Source organism: Phaethon aethereus, assembly GCF_964289735.1.
Source record: "Phaethon aethereus genome assembly, chromosome: 2".
NCBI lineage: Eukaryota > Metazoa > Chordata > Aves > Phaethontiformes > Phaethontidae > Phaethon > Phaethon aethereus.
Window position 1 is genome coordinate 65,918,524 of NC_138582.1, and position 20,336 is coordinate 65,938,859.

The window sequence follows — 20,336 nt, forward strand, 5'->3', positions numbered from 1 at the left end:
TCAGGTGACAAATAATTTTACTACAGCCTGGGGCCAACCACCATTTTTACAATTCTTTTAAGAATGTCCATAAAACAATATGAGTTAATAAATTATTATTTCTATACATGGTTAACAGCTATACATATCGGAGCTATTCAAGTGCTCAGCAGCAGAAGTAGCTTCAGCAGTTCCCACCTTGTAAGGTCTTGCTTCGTTTAGGTCAGGTGCAGGGTAATAGCAAGCCTTACCTGAACTTCTATCTTTCTGCATGGGGAATGACTCCATGCCTTTCTGCCATCCTTGGGAGATGAGAAAACTCTTCACTAGATGATCTTACCGTTCATACTACACTTTTCTAATATAGCTAAACCACATGTAAGTCTACCTAAATCTATCTAATCTATCTAAGCCACGAATGTCAGAATGCCATAAGGACACCCCCATCTTTGGCTGGCACAATTCAGTTGTCCAGTCAGGCTCTGGCCAAGATCTCCCAAATTTCGCCCATATTACATTCCTCTGTATTACCTCCTATTCTATTTCTCATCTCGCTCCCGTATCATTTACGCCCTTGCTCATCACGTTTCACTAACGAGTGGGAGGTTAATTAGCACTCGACCACCTGGAGGTGACCCACCGCTGCTCCCACGACACCGCCGGGGTCCCGGGGCGCAGTAGCGCGGCGCGGCCGCTCGGGGGCGCTGGAGAGAGACGCCCCCCCAGTCCTGCAGGAGGCCAGCGCTGCGGTCCCGCCCCTTCTTGCACCAAGCCCTGCCCCGGAGCCACGCGAAGCCGCCGGGACGCCCTTGTCCTTGCCCGCGGATTGGCCACCACGGCTGTGTGGCGCGGGGCGGGGCCAGCGCGGGGCTATTTAAAGCTCCGCGGCGGCTGCTGGTGCCTGTGACAAGGAGCTGGGAGGCGAGTGAGTGCTGCTGTGCGGGAGGGGCCGGGACGCGCCGCGCCGCATCTCCTCCCCTTCGCGACGTGCTGCCGCGGCCTGCCCGCAGCCCCGCCGCCTCCTGCCGCCGCGGCCTTGCGGGGAGGCGCCGGCGGGTGCTGGGTGCGCGGCGTCCCCGCCGGGCCGGGCCTTGCCCGGTGTCCCGCGGCAGCGAGGGCCTGCCCGGCCTGGTGTCTCGGCCTGACCGGCTCTCCTGGGGCGCGGCAGCGTCGTGGCTGCTCTTCACGGGGAGGCTGCCGCTGCCCCCTTCCCCACGCTTCTACTTTCTCCCCGCGAGCCTCTCCCGGCCCTTAGGGAGCCCGCGGCATGCCGCCGGCTCGCCCTGAGGCTTACTCCTCTGGGGGTTACGGTGAACTGTCCCATTCGCCGCAAAACCTTGTGCGGTCCCTAATTTAACCTTTTAAGTCAACCTGTGCTCAAAGAGCAGGGCTTGTGGTGTGGATGTGGGGTTGTGTGCTGCTGCTTTTAGTGGCTTGTGGAAGGTGCTGTGTGATGGCGACAGACCTCTCCTACCCTGATTAAATGCTGTTAGCTGGGGTACTCTGCTTGCCTGTGGGTAAAGAGGGTGAAGTTGTCATAGTGCACCGGTAGTCCCTTGGGTTATCTGATTTCATAATGCAGCTGTTATAGTGCTGTGAAAAGGCAGAACTGTGGAGCCTCTTCCACACAGGTAGGAAGGATTCAGTTCTTTGGCCTGTAGGACCTACAGGAAATTCTAGCCCTGGCTTTTAAGAAGGGAGGGGAAGTAATACCCCTTAATGCTCTGCAGTAAGCTACATCTGCTTTTCCAAGCTTGAAGCTGCCTGGGGCAGAATTTTGTTTTTGCAGCTCTAAAGTAAGACTTGAATGAGTCAATGCCCCTCTAATTTTTAAGAATGTTTAACTGTGTAAGGTGATACTTAAAGTAGTTCAGATCTTGTTTGTGTTGGACGGAATATCATCCTCCATGTAACATGTTGTATTTTTGTGTCTGTACTGTGAAACTAAAGCCCTGATGTTGCTGCAGAAACTGGTTGAGTGAAGGGGAGGGTCAGAGGCCTGTGTGCTGCTTTCTCTGAAAAGCTCCATATGACTCGTGCCTGAGCTCTGACTGCATGTGAGGATACTGGCTTTGATAGGGAAACCAGGCTTCAGTCAGAAGCATTGCTTTAACTTGGTTATGTCTATATAGGCCTTTTGAAGACATTCAATTTTTACCATTCATGACAATTGAAGAGAATGCTCGAGCTGTCCAGAGGTTTGGGGTTGTTCTAATTGGTGATTAAAACTAGTCATTCAAATTTAAACTTCATGGATGCTGTAAATTAAATGGAAGCCATCTCCCGTGAGTGAAGGGATTTTTGTATGTCAAACTTCAGTGATCTGTGTAAGTACAACCCTGCTTGAAAGAAAATGTGTTCTGTAATAAGTCTTTTGCAGATTTGGGGTAGTAAGATGTGCTTGTATTGCAGTATGTTGTGTGGGCCAACCTGCAGCTTGAAAGTATTCACTTCAGCTATGTAGTCAGCTGTTCAAGAAATCTTAAACAGTCAGGTGTCTTAACTATCATACTTGTCTTGTGACTTCCACATAGAAGTAGAAGAATGGCTTAAAGGATCTGGCATAAAGCTGACTGAACAAAATACCAAATCACAGCTGTTGATGCTGCTGAACATGCTTGTTCAGTGTATTACGTGGACAGCAGAGGTTTTTTCTTATGGTCTAGGCACTTGGATTTCAGAGGCATATTTGTAAAGCCCATTATTTTCCTGGCTTAGAGGAGGTGCTTATCTTTAGTTCTAACTTGAGAACTGAGTTTAAGCTTGTTGGTTGAGTGGATAGTATGTCTTTTAAATATGGACTTTGGACTGGTAAGGAAGACAGAAAACTGAGGAGAGAAGTCTTGGATTTTCTCACATGAACTTCAGTTGAAACTAAAACAAACCAAGGAAGTGGTAGTGCTGAGTTAGTCACTGACCACTTGCTCATGGCCTGCTGGGGCTGGTTTCTGTTCCTGTGGCTTCTCTCTGACCTTGTTCAGGAAGGCTGAGTGGCATGTTGAGACTGAAGAAAACAGTTCTTTAGCTGCAAGCTTTTAACCTCTGTTGTAGTTCACAAAGTAAGTGTGGTGCTTTCTTGGACCTAACTGCTAGCATTTGAGCCTGTGGCACACAACTACTTGAACTCTTGCAACAAAATGCAACTTCAAAGAGTAGACTTCACTTGAGTAACATTTTGCCTGTAATTTTGCAGTAAAGTGAAGTACATGACTTGATTGAAGTATCTCTATAGACAAGCTTGCTCAGTTTAACTTCCAAAGTTACTTTGCAGGGAGAGGCAGAACAGTGGTGTTAAGATTAAATATGCTTTTTTTTCACCCACTTCATCGTGTGGTTTTGTGAGGGGGAGTGGCCTCAAGTTTTATATTCGCACAGCTTGGTGTGTGGCATTCACAGTTTAAAGGTGAAAGTCTTCTGTGGCTTCTTGATTACTGACTGCTGCTTAAACCTGTGAAGGTTAAACTATTTTTCTGTCACAGAATCTTCAGCAACACTGCTCTGGTCAGAAAATGTCTGCTCTTAAAACCCTCTTTAAATACATTGATGAACACCAGGACCTCTATATTCAGGTAAGCTTTCTTTGAATTTTGTCCTGCAGCACAGAAAGCTATGGGATATTAAAAGTTAGGTGGTCAGCCTCAAGCTTGTTCATACACCTATATAATCTGCCCAATAATAGAGTAATGCTGAGTAATTGGAGAGAGGGTGGAGCAGGCAGCAGGTGTAACTGATTTGAGTTAAGCCAGAAAACTTAAGTTTAGGCATAGTTCTCTTCAAAGACTTAAATCTCCATGGCAGTTTAGGAAATGCTTTATTATTGTATAGTGCAAGCAGCGACTTATTAGAGGTACAAGATGCTTGACACTGGTTCCTGAATGCCCAACTGGGTTCATACTGTCTCTCCCCATTTGAGATAAGAAAGGTATAAACAATGCTGGAATAAAGCTTTCTCATATGAAACTGCTCATGTTGGAGTACAGAGGGAGAGGTTACCTATGTACTTTGCTGTTTAACCTGCTATTTAATTGCACCTTGTATTGCAATCCCATTCACCTGTGAAGGAGTCAGTGGTATAGCACTGTAAACTCCCAGGCAAGAACTAGGCCAAGTATTCAACTTGTCTTCTGCCAGTTGCTCTCACTGATCTCACATGGTGTGAGGAAAAGCTAAGGTGGCCTTTTTGAGAAGCCTGAAAGACATTAGCTGGTTCTTGGTACTTAAAGAACAGTAACCAGAAAGGCACAATATGCAGAAGCTGTCATACTCCTAAGCTTACCTTCCGTATCTGTAGACCTTGTGCTACGCTGCAGGGGCACCTGTAGGAAAGTGAGGTTTTACAGAGCTTTTGAGTGTAATATTAATGGTTAGAGTACTTTGTGTGGTGGACAGAACTGATTTGTCTCAAGTTTAAGCTTGACTAAAACAGTATTAGTTGAATTGCAAGGTCTTGTATTTGTACAGTGCCTCCCATGCCACAATTCATGTGTAGTAAAACCTTTAGCTTTTCTGTCTTTCTGTAGCGGCTGGCTCAGTGGGTGGCAATCCAGAGTGTGTCAGCATGGCCGGAGAAGAGGGCTGAAATCAGACGCATGATGGAGGTTGCTGCGAAGGATATTGAGCGACTGGGAGGCACAACCCAACTTATGGATATTGGGAAACAAAAGGTATGTGAGCATCTCCATTTCAGCTTAGTAGAAGTCTCTTTAGAAGACAAGGTGTTTTGCACCAGGTTGGTGTCTTATGATCCCAGTAAGAAAGGCACTTAGACTTCATAAAATGACATTTAAAATGCTGTTTATTAGAGCTACCAGTGTAAACAAAGAGGGTAATATAGATAATCTTATGTCCCTTCAGATGGTGGGAGCCCCAAGCTCTGCAGCATCTAGCAGGCATCCAGTCAGTGTGCAACACTGTGCAGATCCTGTTTATGGAAGTGTTATCCCATTTTATTTATTCAAGCTGTTTGGTTCCACTGCCAAACAAAAGGGATATTCACATGAGAACTTCTTGCTGCACTTTTAGATAAGGACAAAGACATGTACGTGGTGTAATCGCCACTACCAAATGGGAACTGCCTACAGGCTACAGTCAACTGGCTGTGTTTATCCTGCAGCCCAAGGATAGGCAAAGCTGAGTGTACAGCATAGCACAGCAGACGTGGATGTACTCAGGATAACTGTGTGGATTGCTAATTCCTGGATGTCTGATGGTCTTCTGGTCAGGATCACCACATAAGGGCTTTGGAGGTAGTGACCTAGAAAGACAGTAGCCTGTTGGGGTATGGGATAAGTCTTTCCTGCTACACAGTCTGAGCTTGCTGTGAGAACCTTTATTTATAGTAAACCTTGGTATCCAGATCAGTTAAGTATGTTGTGTTACATTCTGGACTGTGTATTAAATGTATTTTAAATACTTTCCTAATTGAACATGAACAGAGCACCTGCAAACAGTGTTAGACATTTTTAACAGCAGGCTGATGTTGGACCTTAGATCCATAGGCTGTAAAGATACTGACTGAAGTTTCAGTAAGTCTTCCAAAAGACTTTTAGGTTCTTCCAGAAGTGTTAAATTTTACAAGATTGCACTGCTCCCGTATCGGATACAGAAGAATCCTTAACAGGATGAGTCCCCTCCTTATTTTTAGCTATCTGGACTGCTTTTCATCTGAGAAATGTGTGCTTATGAGAATGATAATGATGATCTCATCCTGGGGATCCGTCCACTTGATATGCTCTTTTGAGGTGTCTAGTCACTATATGTCACAGAATAAGACCCAAAATTGTTAGACTAGCATTTGGATAATGGCATTCAAAATCATGTTGTACTGGGGTGTTTGCTAGTTTTAGAAGATCATCATTGTAATCGGTGCTAATGACTGCTGGCTGAAATCTAGGTGTATCAGGACCCTCTGAGCAGTTCTTGCTTTTGGCAACTGGAATACACTTGTTTGTAGCACTACAGGTCTTGGCTCTACCAACTCTGGCCTAGAGTGTCCCTGGGACAGAGGGACAGGGAAGCAGCTGACTTCATATGCCCTCTTGGGAGGGGAATCTGTAGGATAATTCTAGCTCTGCTCCTATCTGCTGCCTAAAATACTATTAAAACTGTTTCAATTATGTACATTGCTGCTATATCAATGAAGGACCATGTAAAGTAACTGGTGAACTTGTCTGATCTAACACAGTTTACTGCTGCACAGCAGTTTGTAGTGTGTACTGATTGCTGTAAGTGTAAGTTCTTGCAATGATCACTTAGAGCTGCAGCTGGCCAAGGACTATGTAGCCTGTTGATAAAAAAAAAAATCAGAACTTGGAGCCCATATGAGCAAAAAGTCAAAGCTCATCTTGATCTGCTGAACAGCATCTAGGAGTATGTGCTAGCTCATTGGGAGGGAAACCGATGCTGAATGAGAATGTGATAAGTGCTTACGGGGCATTCCAAAGGACCAAGCAGAGTTCAACTCTTGAACTAAGTTCCTCAGCACTATGCTGTCCTCTGCTTTACAGTGTCGGCTCGTATGGAGAAATACAGCTGTTATGCTGACGTTATTTGGTTGTAGGCACGTGTTATACTTAGTGATACCACTATCAGGAAACTTTTGTCTAGAGTGCTATATCGTGGGCAGGATGAAAGTGCAGTGACAAGCAATGCAGAATGCAATATTGAATGGAGTTTATTGCTTATGCTTAGGTCAGCATTAGATATGGCAGTCTGGCATGCAGACAGCTTGCTCTGCTAAAATCTGATGTAGGATTCTTAGTTTAAAGCTAACAGCTCTGAGTGGCTTGGAACTTTTTTGTCTGTTACTGGGACTTGTCAGGAAACTTTTACTGGCATGGTGCTGTCATGCCTTCGTTGGCTCACTGCTTCTGGGAATTGACTTAAGTAGCTTAGTTTTGTTTAGCTGTCTATGCCCCTAATCTCATAACCTCCATAATGTTCAAGTAATTCAGTCATCTGATAAAAATGTGCCACTCTGACATTCCACATTTGAATAAAATGTCTTTCCTCCTATTTCTAGCTGCCTGATGGATCAGAGATCCCTCTGCCACCAATTGTTTTGGGAACACTTGGCTCAGATCCATGCAAAAAGACGGTGTGTGTATATGGTCACCTGGATGTCCAGCCAGCAGCACTAGAGGACGGCTGGGATAGCGAGCCCTTCACACTGGTAGAAAGAGAAGGTAAGAGCAGTGGACTTCTCAAACCGATGAGTATTTCTTTGACAAGTGTGGCATTTCTCAACTGTTCTAAAATTGTACCCTTGATTGAAAGGGGTAAGGAGAGTAAGAACAGTCATGGGTGTTTGCTTAATACTGTTGAGATAAAAGATGCAGGAGGGGAAATGGTAAACAAGTTGAGCTGCAAAATCTCAGCTGCTCTCAGGGCTTGTTTCCTTTCTGATAGTGTACACTGTGCTTGCATGTTATCTTCCTTGTAGCTACAGCAGTCTTAACTGCTGCCTTCCATGGTAAAAATTTGTTGCCAGAAAGCTTTCCAGAACAAGTTTCTTGTGCTGTTCACAACTTGCAGCCTGTAAAGTCATGTCAGACTGCAGGGATTTTGAACCACTACAGGGCAAAAATACTCAACGTGGCGACTTTATGCCTGGAGACAGGAGTGGCACAGCAGCCTCCCTGGGTTGCCTTGTGTTTGCATGCTGTGCTATGAGTACAGCAGAAACTGTATTTTACAGAGCTAGTGCCCAGACAAGTGTCCCTTTCCCATAAATGGGGATGAAGAAATTGTGCAGTAACTCCCGTTGAAACAACACATTGCTGGTAGCCAAGAGGAGTCAAAAACTTTCTCTTCTGTTTAAACCTGTGCTACTAACAGCCTCTTTGTCTTTTCATTTGCTCAGTGTTGAGTGTCAGAGGTCATATGAATAGAAGGACATTAACCATTCTTGTTGCATAAGCATTAATGATTGCCAAGAAAAGAACTATCTGTGGTAACTAGTATTTCTACCTGGGCAGTTGATCATAGGCAGCAGAGTCCAAGTTACTAAATTGGTTTATCTCATCTGATAGCAAGAGCTAGGCTTGCCTCAGGCTGTGGCTTATCTCTGCGCAGCCTGGTAGTGTAGGAGGTGTATTTACCAGTGGCTCTTTACCTTGCAAGCTGTCTGACCTGTTCTGTCACTGTGATTACACCTAGTGCTTAGGGGTTGTAGCCACAGCTCTGACTTGCAGCAATATCTGCCCCTACTGTGATCCCATGTGCTACATCTGGTACTTGCCTGTAGCCTGTGAAACTTGTCTTTGTCTAAAGCCCTTTCTAGGGAGATTCACATTTACCTGGAGAATCCAGAGAAGTGGTTGGTCATTAGCTACTGCAGTTTTACTCTTCAAATGAAGAACTATTGAATTGAAGCTAACACTGGATATGTTTCTGTTAAAAGGAGGCAGCTTGTTTCTATACCCTTACTGCTGTGTTTGTAGAAAATGATACCATTGTGAAGGATATGGGAACTGCCCAAGGCAGTTACATCTCCAAGGCAGTTACATCTTTTCCAGGTTTGTTCAACTCCTATCCAGGGAGCAGTTGGGGGAAGAGGTGGAGTAGCTCTGTAAGTGGGAGAACTACTGCAGTCCTGTACCTATCCCACTTGCATGGGTGTATAAAGTGGGATGTAAAAGTGCTGCTTCAGAAGAATCAGAAATGAAAGTTAATATAAGCAGGCTAAAAGGTTATCCAAAAGAATGCTTTCTTCTGTAGGCAAGAGATGACTGAGGCTTCATCCTAATTTTTCTCTGCAGTGGTTAATTTATATCTTGTTTCTGCAGGAAAGCTGTATGGGCGAGGATCAACGGATGACAAAGGTCCAGTGCTTGCCTGGCTCAATGCCTTGGAGGCTTATCAACAAACTAACCAGGTATATGCCCAAAATGTATCCTGCTTTATTACATACAGCTGAGTCTAGCAATAAATGTTATCCAAGCCACAAACCTTTGAGGCAAGCCTGCTTATTCAGCTGATCAGAGGAATGATGCAGTAGTCCTGTTAATTCCCTGATGTCCCAGTAAGGTTGAGTTGACTTGCTGACAAGTTAGTCTTGAAGATACTTAGATTGCACTTTAAACATTTTTGCTTTAACGCAATGTGTAGGAAGGAAAATACATATGCAAGCATCTGGAGCAGGAGGAATAATCAAATATGATCACTTTCATGTAAGGATGTCAAATTAGCTTGGCCTTTAGCAAAGCTTAATGTCTTACTGCCACTGAGCTCTAAGAAGAGATTAACTTGGTAACACTAAATTGGGAGCTTTGCTGTTTGTGTTCAAGGAAAAGTGCAATTGGAAATAGCTCAGGATGTCTGCTTTGTCTTGCAAGACAAGTTGCTATTCGTTGTGAGGAAAAACTAGCAGTTCTGAAGTGCTGTCTAGGTATAGAATATGGTAGACTGGGTAGCTCAGACTCTCCTACTGTGGCATGCAATTTCTGTGGTTAATGTTAGTTTTCCTAGTCCTGTGACTTGCCTTTTGGCAACAGATTTCTGCTGCGTTCCCACAGTTAGGAGGATTGGGAACAAGCTGTTCTAGAGCTTAGTTAAAACTTTTTTGAAGAGTTTGAATTTCATCAGATGAAGGGTGGTATAAGTGCCCTTAATGTAAGCACAGTCCAAACTTTGTAATACTTTGTATGTAATTAACAAATTCCACCATCATGGAACTAGTCCATCCAACATATCCATTTTTCTGCTTTGTACATGACAGATGAAAATTACTGATTGCTGAAGGAGTCCAATGTTTTCACATACTTAATCTGTTTTTTTTCTTTTTCAAAGGAGTTTCCAGTAAATGTTAAGTTCTGCCTAGAGGGTATGGAAGAATCAGGATCTGAAGGCCTTGATGAACTGATTTTTGCTCAGCGAGACACTTTCTTTAAAGATGTGGATTATGTTTGCATTTCTGACAACTACTGGCTAGGCAAGAAGAAGCCTTGCATCACCTATGGCTTGAGGGGTATCTGCTACTACTTCATAGAGGTAAGTGTTGAAATATACTGCAAACCCAGTATTAAGATGAATTTTCTACTGGAGAAGAGCAGTAGCTCAAATTCTTTCATGCTGATACCTTTTTTCAGAAAAGGCGAAACTGATTGAAGTAGAACAGTTTCTACTAACTGTCTAAATATCTTCCTTTTACTATCCCATATCATACTTGGGTGGGAGGGATAGCTTTCAGATGTATGAAGCAAGGTAAGCCAGCACCTTCACTGGAGGATTATCATAGAATTGTAGAACCTTTGGGTGGGAAGGGACCTCTTAAGGTCATCTTGGCCAACCTCTCTGCAATGAGCAGGGACATCTTCAACTAGATAGGTTGCTCAGAGCTCTGGCCAACCTGACCTTGAGTGTTGCTAGGGATGGGGCATCTACCACCCCTCTGGGCAACCTGTGCCAGTGTTTCACCACCTTCATTGTGGAAAATTTCTTCCTTAGATGTAGTCTAAATCTACCCTCTTTTAGTTTAAAACCATTACCCCATGTCCTATTGCAACAAGCCCTGCTAAAAGGTCTGTTCCCATCTTTCTTATAAGCCCCCTTCAAGTACTGGAAGGCTGCAGTCAGGTCTCCCCTGAGCCTTCTCTTCTCCAGGCTGACAACCCTACCTCTTTCAGCCTGCTCTCATAGAGGTGCTCCAGCCCTCTGTCTTTGTGGCCCTCAGCCCTCCTCTGGACCCACTCCAACAGGTCCATGCCTTTCCTGTGCTGAGGGCTCCAGAGCTGGATGCAGTACTCCAGGTGGGGTCTCACCAGAGTGGAGTAGAGGGGCAGAATCACTTCCCTTGACCTGCTGGCCATGCTGCTTTGGATGCAGCCCAGGAAACGTTTGGCCTTCTGGTCTGTGAGTGCATATTGCCAGCTCATGTCCAGCTTTTCATCCACCAGTACCCCCAAGTCCTCCTCACCAGGGCTGCTCTTGATCCCTTCATCCCCCAGCCTGTACTGATCCTGGGAGTTGCCCCAACCCAAGTGCAGGGCCCTGCACTTGGCCTTGTTGAACCTCATGAGGTTCACATGGGCCCATTCCTTGAGCTTGTCCAGGTCCCACAGGATGGTGTCCTGTCCCTCAGGTGGGATATCTCATGGCATAGATATCTTCATCCAGATATTTCCTTGAGTATGGGAAGAGATGTCACCACTGAAGTCTCCAAGGTTGGGACAGTCAGCGCTTGTACTCCCCAGAGCAATAAAAAGCATATCTGCTTTAATGTACTACAACTGAGTGGTCTGGTTTCAAAAACAGATGCATTCTCAAAATAGGTGCAGCAAAAAGCTGGGGCAAAAGTCTGTGCATTTGACAGTCTGTTCATGCTAAAATTAACCTGAATCTTAATTCACTTCAAACCAGGTGGAATGTAGTGACAAAGACCTTCACTCTGGAGTTTATGGTGGTTCAGTACATGAGGCCATGACAGATCTCATTACTCTAATGGGTAAGAAAAAGCAGGTGTCACTGAAAGCATCTAAAATGGGAGTAAGTTCTATTAAAGCATGAGTTTGTGGGGCGGGGGGTCCTAAGGGCTGCTTATACTAGCAAAGCAATGACCAATGAAATGGTGCTTGCCAGGTGTTCATAACAGGCTGATGCCTTAGATATAGAAGACTTCATGGCAAGACCTTCATCATATTTCTATCTACTTTAGCTTCCCTTAATCTTGCTGCAAACTTGCATGTTAATTAAATCAGCTCTTTTCTGCAAACTCTTCTACAGATGCCATATTAAACTCCTTGAGAATCCTGCCCTCAAACAGTCAGCCAAACATGTAGCAGCAGAATTAAATACAGTTGGAAGGAAATGCACATTTTGGGTAGCTACAAATTTCATAAGTGCCTTCCATGCTTAGTGGAACAGGCTCTGGGAGGTAGAGGTCAGAATTTCATTATGTTTACAAAGTTTTCAGAAGCCGAAGATTTCTATTTCCTGTGGAAAATGAAATGACAGTAATGACATCTTGTTCTGGTTGAATCCCAACATTGGGTGCTTGTTTACAGGTTCTCTTATAGACAAGAAAGGGAAAATCCTCATCCCAGGCATTAATGAAGCAGTGGCACCTGTTACTGATGAGGAGCTGGCACTGTATGAGAAGATTGATTTTGACTTGCAAGAATATGCAAAAGATGTAGGAGCAACAAAACTGTTGCATGATACGAAGGTATATTGTATTCTTCCCTCTCTTCACTGGTTAGCTGTGTAAGTTCAAGTTGTCTCTGTTAGGAGATAGAAACAAGCTTCTGTGGATACCTGTGTGGTTACTAACTAATTCAGTAGGCAGAGAATTCTTCTGATGTCTTTAAAATGGCAAGACTGCCTTGAAGGTTATTTCACCTATGGTACAGTTGACTCTATACTTAACACTAGCAGTTCCTCTGCAAAGTGTTAGGTGCTTGCAGACTTAGTCTAGGTTATCCCATGTTTAAGGCAAGCAGTCTAGGCAACTTTGAATTTGCTTCTAAGTCTGTATGTAAGTCTCATTTCAAAATTGTACAGAACTTTATCTAGTGCTGTTTTCTTAATGCCAGATAAGAACTGCTAGCACCTTTTCCAGAGGTCAGATACCACATCTACAGAAAGCATCTGACTTCTTGCATCTGTGGGAAGTTCAGTAGGTTATCAGAAATACAGTTGCTCAAAGAGAGGACTTCTCATAAAGTGAGAAAACAGTTTGAGATTTAGCTGTGATGAACTGAAGGATGACATACTGAGTATCTTCCTAGACCTGACAAGCAAGGACTGTTTGTAGCTGTAAACTAGGCATTCGCACAAATCTTTGAAAAGGCTTAAGTTCAACAAATTCATGTCTGAACTTCTCAGATCTTTGTTCTGGGAGCTCTCCAAATGAATGCTTTTAACAGCATGGAATCTTGCAAGGTATAGGTATTACTAATTTTAAAGTGTTACACCCTAGATATAAATACATCTATTGTAAAAAAGTAGGAACAAGTGTTGTAAAAGATAAGTTTATATGTGCAGGTCTGTCTTCTGTCCTCGTACTGTCAGGAGGAGACTTCAGAGACAACTCAAATAGGTATAAGTAAATTTTATATTCTCAACCTTGTGTTTACTTGCTCAGGTTTATATCAGCTGAGAGCACACAAGCTTCCTTGTTTAGCCTTGTCCTATAGAGTAATAAATGAAATATAACTTGTATATAAAAAGGAGCTGGCAAGATGTTTTTCATATACAATACTGAACTGAAGCTGTTCAGTCTTAGCTAGACTGAAATCCTAGCTGAACTTACCAAGGGAGTTCTAACGAAGCTGCATGCATGCAAGAAGGGTCCTAGGGTGAAGAAGTAATCTCCAGGTGAGAAACAATGTGCTTGAAAGTTTTGAACAGTGACAGTTAAATTCTCTTTGAGAGAAGATTAGAGGCAAGTTGTACCTGGAACAAAACAAACAACATAAAAGCCCATAAAATTTCTAAATCTCCTGTGTCTTGGTGGTAAAGGTCAGGTTTGAGATACTGTAGCTGTCTGTACAGGACACAAATATGTTGCATTCACAGTATCCAGTGTATTGAACAGCTGCGTCCAAGGCAACAAGGAGGAAATGCAGAAGTGTATCTGAAGTGGCCTAGTAATGGTAGGTGATAGGGCTCACTTTAATGAACCCAGAGTTCAGCCAGTTTAATGCAACTGATATAAATGGCAGAAGCATGTTGTGCCTCAGTCTGCACAGTGGTGAGGCTTTTGGAAAACTTGTGATCTTCACAAGCATGTGACTCAGTGATGAAGGCACCTGCCTGACTTGAGACAGTGGGGACTAGAGCTTCCCATACAGTCCCTGCAAACTGTATCTGAGCATCTTATAGATGGTATTTGTGTCCTTGTCTGAAGCAGACTGGTCATGTCCTGTAAGTTCCATAGAACTAGGAGGAAGCCAAACTAGAGCTACTGAATCTCTTAAGGTGCTGAAATGCCAGCTTCTGTTTAACTGAGCAGTCTTGAATGAACTGCATTTGTCCATGGGAGAAAACACTGTTTCTTGCAGAGTCTTTATTAGATTGAAGAAATTATTACTTTGGGGAACTCTGTCGAACTTTATGTAATCTTGCATCTTTCCCTTTGCTTCTTCAGAGAGAGATCCTTATGCATAGGTGGAGATACCCTTCCTTGTCTCTCCATGGAATTGAAGGAGCCTTCTCAGCCTCTGGAGCCAAGACTGTGATTCCTAGGAAAGTGATTGGCAAGTTCTCAATCAGGCTTGTGCCAAACATGACTCCTGAAGAAGTCACAAAGCGTGTATGTTGAGATGGACTGATAGTCTCAAACCAACTAATGTCTCTAAACTTCTCTTGTTCTCTGTGCCTGGGGCAAGAGTATTTCTGGTTTCCAAAGCAGTTCAATTTATTTACTTTGCTACCATCTTCCCTGTTCTGCACCTCAACTCAGTTTAGGGAATTGCTGTATGGCCCCACACTGGACTGTTGTGGCCTGGCTATTCAGTTCCTCTCAACTAGCTTGAAGAAAGGGCCCGGGAGTAAATGCTAATTTAATTGTAGGGCACTTGGATTACAAGAAGCGTGTATTCAAAAGCATGAGAGTTTGATGTATTGGCTAACTGTTCTACAGTATACTGTTAACTTGCATAAAGGAGATATTCTGATTTCAGAGCAGAGGTACATAGGAATAAGATGAAATAGTAGCAACAGGAAAAGTATTGCTGCACAGTAGTAGTGATCTGCAAATCCCTAAGATGCTTTTAGTATATTGTCTTTATCACTGTCTTTTAGTACACTGTCTTCATTATTCATACAAATGTTAATGGTTCAATCTTGCTTATAGGTTGAAGACTATGTGAGCAAAAAATTTGCAGAGCTGCAGAGCCCCAACAAATTCAGAGTATACTTAGGCCATGGTGGAAAACCCTGGGTGTCAGACTTCAACCATCCCCACTACATGGCTGGTAGAAGGGCCATGAAGACAGGTCAGTGGGTTTTCCATTTGGCTTTGGGAGGGCTAAAGAGCTCTAGTTCCAGCACCTCAAGAAATACTGCGGAGGACATGTTTGCAGAATACTTAGTGTTCTGCACTTATTACATAATAAGTTTGGTTCATAAAGTAATGAACTATGTCATGTGCAATCCTTAAACTTGTCAGAGGTACAGGAAAGAAAGAAACTTGATGTCAAGCTAATTCTTACTGTATTGGAACAAGTCCATTGGTATGGTGTTGCTTTTGCATAAGGATGAGACTGTCAGTTCAGATCACGTGCCTAGCCAAAGCCCTCAAAGCTTAATCAGTTATGCTAGGGCAACTAGAGCAAATCTAACTTCTGTGGTGGAGTACAAACAGGCTTCTGAATAAAGTATTGTTTGTGTAACGGACCTCTGAAAGTACTTCAGCACTACATCTGGGGGCAAATGCCACAATTCTTCAACCTCTACATCTGGATGATTAAAACAGAGCAAGATATGGTCAGCACATGGTACAGAAATGGTTGGTACTTGATTGCTTAAGCAGCAGTAAGGATCTGTGTTGGAAAAAAATACAATTACAAACTGACTAGAGTATCACTTTGTTCTAGTTTTTGGAGTTGAACCAGACCTGACGAGGGAGGGAGGGAGCATTCCTGTTACCCTTACTTTTCAAGAAGCAACAGGCAAGAATGTCATGCTCCTTCCTGTTGGAGCTGCAGATGATGGTGCCCACTCTCAAAATGAGAAGCTAAATAGGTAAGAGAATATTTATCCCTGTGCCAGGCTGAGTTGTACTGTGGGTCTTGGCATGTGTTATGAAAAGGACCAAGAAAAATTGAGCTCTTGATTTTTCTTTAATACTTTGGAAGGCAAAGTACCATTTCTCCCTAGCAGAGAATGACTGATTGGGTAACTAGTCTGTAGCTGAATCTTGATCTCGTTACTGTTTCTGGTTTTAGACACCTGAAACTAGAAGCAGTTTGTATACTTTGGTCTCCAAGCTTGGCTACTCCCTACCCCAAGGGTGGCATTTCTCTCTTGCTGGGGGAGATGCAGGGAGGTTGGCAGTAGTGCCTGTTGCCTGCAACAGTAATCCCTGTAGTGTCTGTGTGTGTAGAACTGATATTGCAAAAAGCACAACTGCTAGAAATACAGCTCAAGACTATTCTAATGGAAGCATCTTCTTTCCAGGTACAACTACATCCAGGGGGTGAAGATGCTTGGTGCATACCTCTATGAAGTCTCCCAGCTGAAGGACTAAGTCTAAGTTAGACACCTTACCTTCTGCCTTATGGATCAGACATCTGAATTTTCTCAAAAATGTCATCATTACAGAGTCTTACATGGCTCCCCTTTTCCACCAATGCTCCACTGCTTTGGTGGAGGAGGGGGAAGCATGCAGTTCCACTTGACAAAGAACATTGTATATGAAATACATTTCTCTAAATGCTTACTTCAAATGACACAGACTATTCCTTATCTGGCCAGCAGTCCTGAGCTGCATCTTTGTCCCCTCTGTATCACTTCAAAGTTGTGGTTTTCTGTATTCATCTACTTTTCCTGTAAAACAGGAGGAACAGTTTGCTTTCAACTGTTTAAGCAGCCACATCAGTTCCAGAACTGCCAGCTAAGTTTAAGGTTCTTATTCCTGGATATGTCCTGGAAGTAGTCAGTGACAGATTATGGGGCTATACTGGAATGTGTTCAAGCTGTAGTGAGGCATTTATCTTGCTGAGTGATTTGGAAGAACAGCTTGTCTCTTACAGTTTATACCTGCTTGCAGGTTTCAATTTACAGTGAATTAGGTTATAACAAAATTCACTGTGGTAATGACTACTAGCCATCTCTTTGTAAAGCTGCCTTTGTATTCCCTAAAATGGACAATAAATAATCATGCTCTAGAATTGCTCTTGGTCTCTAAGGATAAATAATGACTTGGGAGGGAAAGCAACTTCAGGTAATTTGGGAGGAACTCTTCTATGGCTGTAGAGGTAGATGAGCAGTGTGGCTACACAGACTGTACTTGTGGGAATCCAACTTTTTATTCCTTAGGTTCTGGCTCCATAACAGCTTGTTGACTTGAAGCAGATGTTGCTAAATCCTGCTCCCCCTGAGGGAAAACAAGCTCAGAAAAGTTCCATTTTGGCTCTGTAAGCCAGGTTGTCACACTGTAGCGCAACTGATGATACTGCAAGGGAGTGGGTGGAATTTGTAGGTATAAGTGGGGAGAGAAGAGCTTCACTCATTACAACTACTGACTGACATCCAGCTTCCAGCTGTCTTTTGGAAACATTTAACACTTCTGGTATGTCAAAAACCAAACCCTCTTAAATGTGTGCTAATCTGAACTGGATTTGGCTCACTGTTTCTGAATTTCCTGGCCAGCACTAGCAGGCTAAGCTAGGTAAGTATTTCAAATGATGATGCTTTGCTCTGAGAGCATGGTGCAGTCCTGTAGCCTGACAAATAGGGGAGCAGCATGTGATGCTTCCTCCCTTGGGCAGGCAGAAGGCAGGAATGTCTTGTCTATCTGGTTTTCACTGCTTGATCTGGAGTCTTAATAGTGGATGGTTGTTAGGGCAGGGATGAGTCCTCTGTTCTCACTGTGAGGCTTCTAAAGCATCTCTGCCTTGTTTATTTTGTTCTGTTTGGTTTGGTATGGAAGTTGATGGCTGGAGACAATCTGGTACTGTTAAACTTTGCACTTGCAGCTGAGGTACAAGGCTGAGACCTGTATCAGTGCTTGCTAGCACCAAGCGTCTGTACAAACACTAGGTAGTGGGCTGCTAGGTTCTCACCTTTCAGTGACAGTGGAACTACTCTGATAGAACATGTAGCCTGTACATAGGACAAGATGGGCATGCCTGAGTATTTGAAGGTCATTTGTATGCCAAGATCAATTAGTTACACAGGATAACAAGTCCTAGCAGTCAATGTGCTTAAAGCAGCTTCCTCTGTTACTGAATTGACACCTCAGACTTCTCTAAATGGGGTAACTTCTGTGAAAAGGCAATTCCATGGCTGTTGGTGAGTTCATATTTCTTATTTTCTATCTATTGATTTGAAAAGCATCAAAACTCTAACAACTTGTTACTGGACTGAGGTAGTACTAGTTTCTCACAAAGTTAAAGTTTATTTGGGCATGAGAAAAGCTGATAATGTCCTGAAACATGTTCTAAAAGTGAGCATGTCTGTAGTTGTCCTATTTCAGAATCACAGAATCACTAAGGTTAGAAAGGACCTTCAAGATCAAGTCCAACCATTAACCCAGCACCACTATGTCCCATAAACCATGTCTTGAAGTGCCACATCCACATGTTTTTTGAACACTTCCAGAGATGGTGACTCCACCTCCCTAGGCAGCCTGTTCCAATGCTTGACCACCCTCTCAGTGAAGAAATTTTTCCTAATATCCCATCTAAACCTCCCCTGGTGCAACTTCTTGTCCTATCACTAGTTAGTTGGGAGAAGAGACCCAACAATCACCTTGCCACAAGCCCCTTTCAGGTCACTGTGGAGAGTGATAAGGTCTCCCCTCAGCCTCTGCTTCTCCAGACTAAAGCAGCCCAGTTCCCTCAGCTGCTCTTCAGAAGACTGGTGCTCCAGACCCCTCACCAGCTTTGTTGCCCTTCTCTGGACACCCCCAAGCACCTCAGCATCCTCCTTGCAGTGAGAGGCCCAAAACTGAACACAGGATTTGAGGTGTGGCCCACCAGTGCCAAGTACGGAGGCATGATCACTTCCCTACTCCTGCTGGCCACACTATTTCTGATACAGACCAGGATGCTGTTGGCCTCCTTGGCTAACAGGCACACTGCTGGCTCATGTTCAGCTGGCTGTCAACCAGCACCCCCAGGTCCCTTTCCACCAAGCAGCTCTCCAGCCACTCCTCCCCAAGCCTGTAGTGTTGCATGGGGTTGTTGTGTCCCAAGTGCAGGACCTGGCACTTGGCCTTATTAAACCTCCTACACTTGACCTCTGCCCATCAATCCAGCCTGTCCAGATCCCTCTGCAGAGCCCTCCTACCCTCCAGCAGATCAACACTCCCACCCAACTTGGTGTCACCTGCAAACTTACTGAGGGAGCACTCGATCCCCTCATCTAGGTCATCGATAAAGATATTGAACAAGACCGGCCCCAGAACCGAGCCCTGGGGAACACCGCTTGTGACCGGCCGCCAGCCGGATTTAACACCGTTCGCCACAACTCTCTGGGCTCGGCCATCCAGCCAGTTCTTTACCCAGTCTAAGCCACAAGCTGCCAGTTTCTCCAGGAAAATACTGTGGGAGATGCTGTCAAAGGCTTTACTAAAGTCCAGGTAGACAATGTCCACAGCCTTTCCCTCATCCACTAGGCGGGTCGCCTGGTCATAGAAGGAGATCAGGTTGGTCAAGCAGGACCTGCCTTTCATGAATCCATGCTGGCTGGGCCTGATCCCTTGGTTGTCCTGCAGATGCCCTGTGAGCAGTCTCAAGACGAACCGCTCCATGATCTTCCTTGGTACCGAGGTGAGGCTGACAGGCCTGTAGTTCCTAGGATCCTCCTTCCGGCCCTTCTTGTAGACAGGCGTCACATTGGCAAGCCTCCAGTCATCTGGGACCTCCCCTGTTAGCCAGGACTGCTGATGAATGATGGAGAGTGGCTTGGCAAGCTCCTCTGCCAGCTCCCTCAGTACTCTTGGGTGGATTCTATCAGGCCCCATGGACTTGTGGGTGTCCAGGTGGCTTAACATGTCCTTAACTGTTTCCTCCGGGATTATGGGTGGGTTATTGTGCTCTCCATCCCCATCTTCCAGCACAGGGGGCTGAATACCCTGTGGATACCTAGACTGGCTATTAAAGACTGAGGCAAAGAAGGCGTTAAGTACCTCAGCCTTCTCCTCACCCTTGGAGACAATGTTCCCTGCCATATCCAGTAAGGGACGGAGATTCTCCTTGCCTCTCTTTTTGTTGTTAATATATTTGTAGAAGCATTTTTTGTTATTCTTTATGACCGTGGCCAGATTGAGTTCTAGCTGGGCTTTTGCCTTTCTAATTTTGTCCCTGCTTGACCTAACAAGATCCTTGTACTCTTCGTGAGTTGCCTGCCCCTTCTTCCAGAGGTGATAAACTCTCCTCTTTTCCCTGAGTCCCAGCAAAATGTCCCTGTTCAGCCAGGCCGGTCGCCTTCCCCGCCAGCTCTTCTTAGGGCACATGGGGATCGCCTGCTCCTGCACCTTTTAAGGTTTCCTTTTTGAAGACTGTCCAGCCTTCCTGGACCCCTTTGTCCTTCAGGACTGTCTCCCAAGGGACTCTCTCAACCAGTGACCTTATAACTCTTTTTATTGAGAATCTCTTAATTGTCTCAAGATCTACACTGAAGACACTGCATCGGGACCTACACTTCCTGAGTAAGTAGAGCATGGCAGAGCTGCGAAGGATGCCCAAAAC

The 20,336-nt window shown here is 44.4% G+C and overlaps 1 protein-coding gene across 2 annotated transcripts; it reads left to right on the forward strand.

The window, feature by feature from the left end:
* Positions 1-3,488: 3,488 nt before the first annotated feature.
* CNDP2 (carnosine dipeptidase 2) lies at positions 3,489-16,168 on the forward strand (the record flags this gene model as incomplete). 2 transcript variants are annotated; one of them, XM_082014857.1, is made up of 11 exons in its annotated part: positions 3,489-3,548; positions 4,500-4,643; positions 7,001-7,163; positions 8,766-8,854; positions 9,769-9,969; positions 11,338-11,422; positions 11,982-12,142; positions 14,066-14,230; positions 14,774-14,915; positions 15,516-15,663; positions 16,099-16,168. In XM_082014857.1, the coding sequence occupies 11 exons, from the start codon at positions 3,489-3,491 to the stop codon at positions 16,166-16,168; spliced, it is 1,428 nt and encodes a 475-aa protein (XP_081870983.1). The 2 variants fall into 2 exon arrangements, with proteins under 2 accessions (XP_081870983.1, XP_081870984.1); XM_082014858.1 differs by lacking the exons at positions 7,001-7,163; positions 8,766-8,854.
* Positions 16,169-20,336: the final 4,168 nt, after the last annotated feature.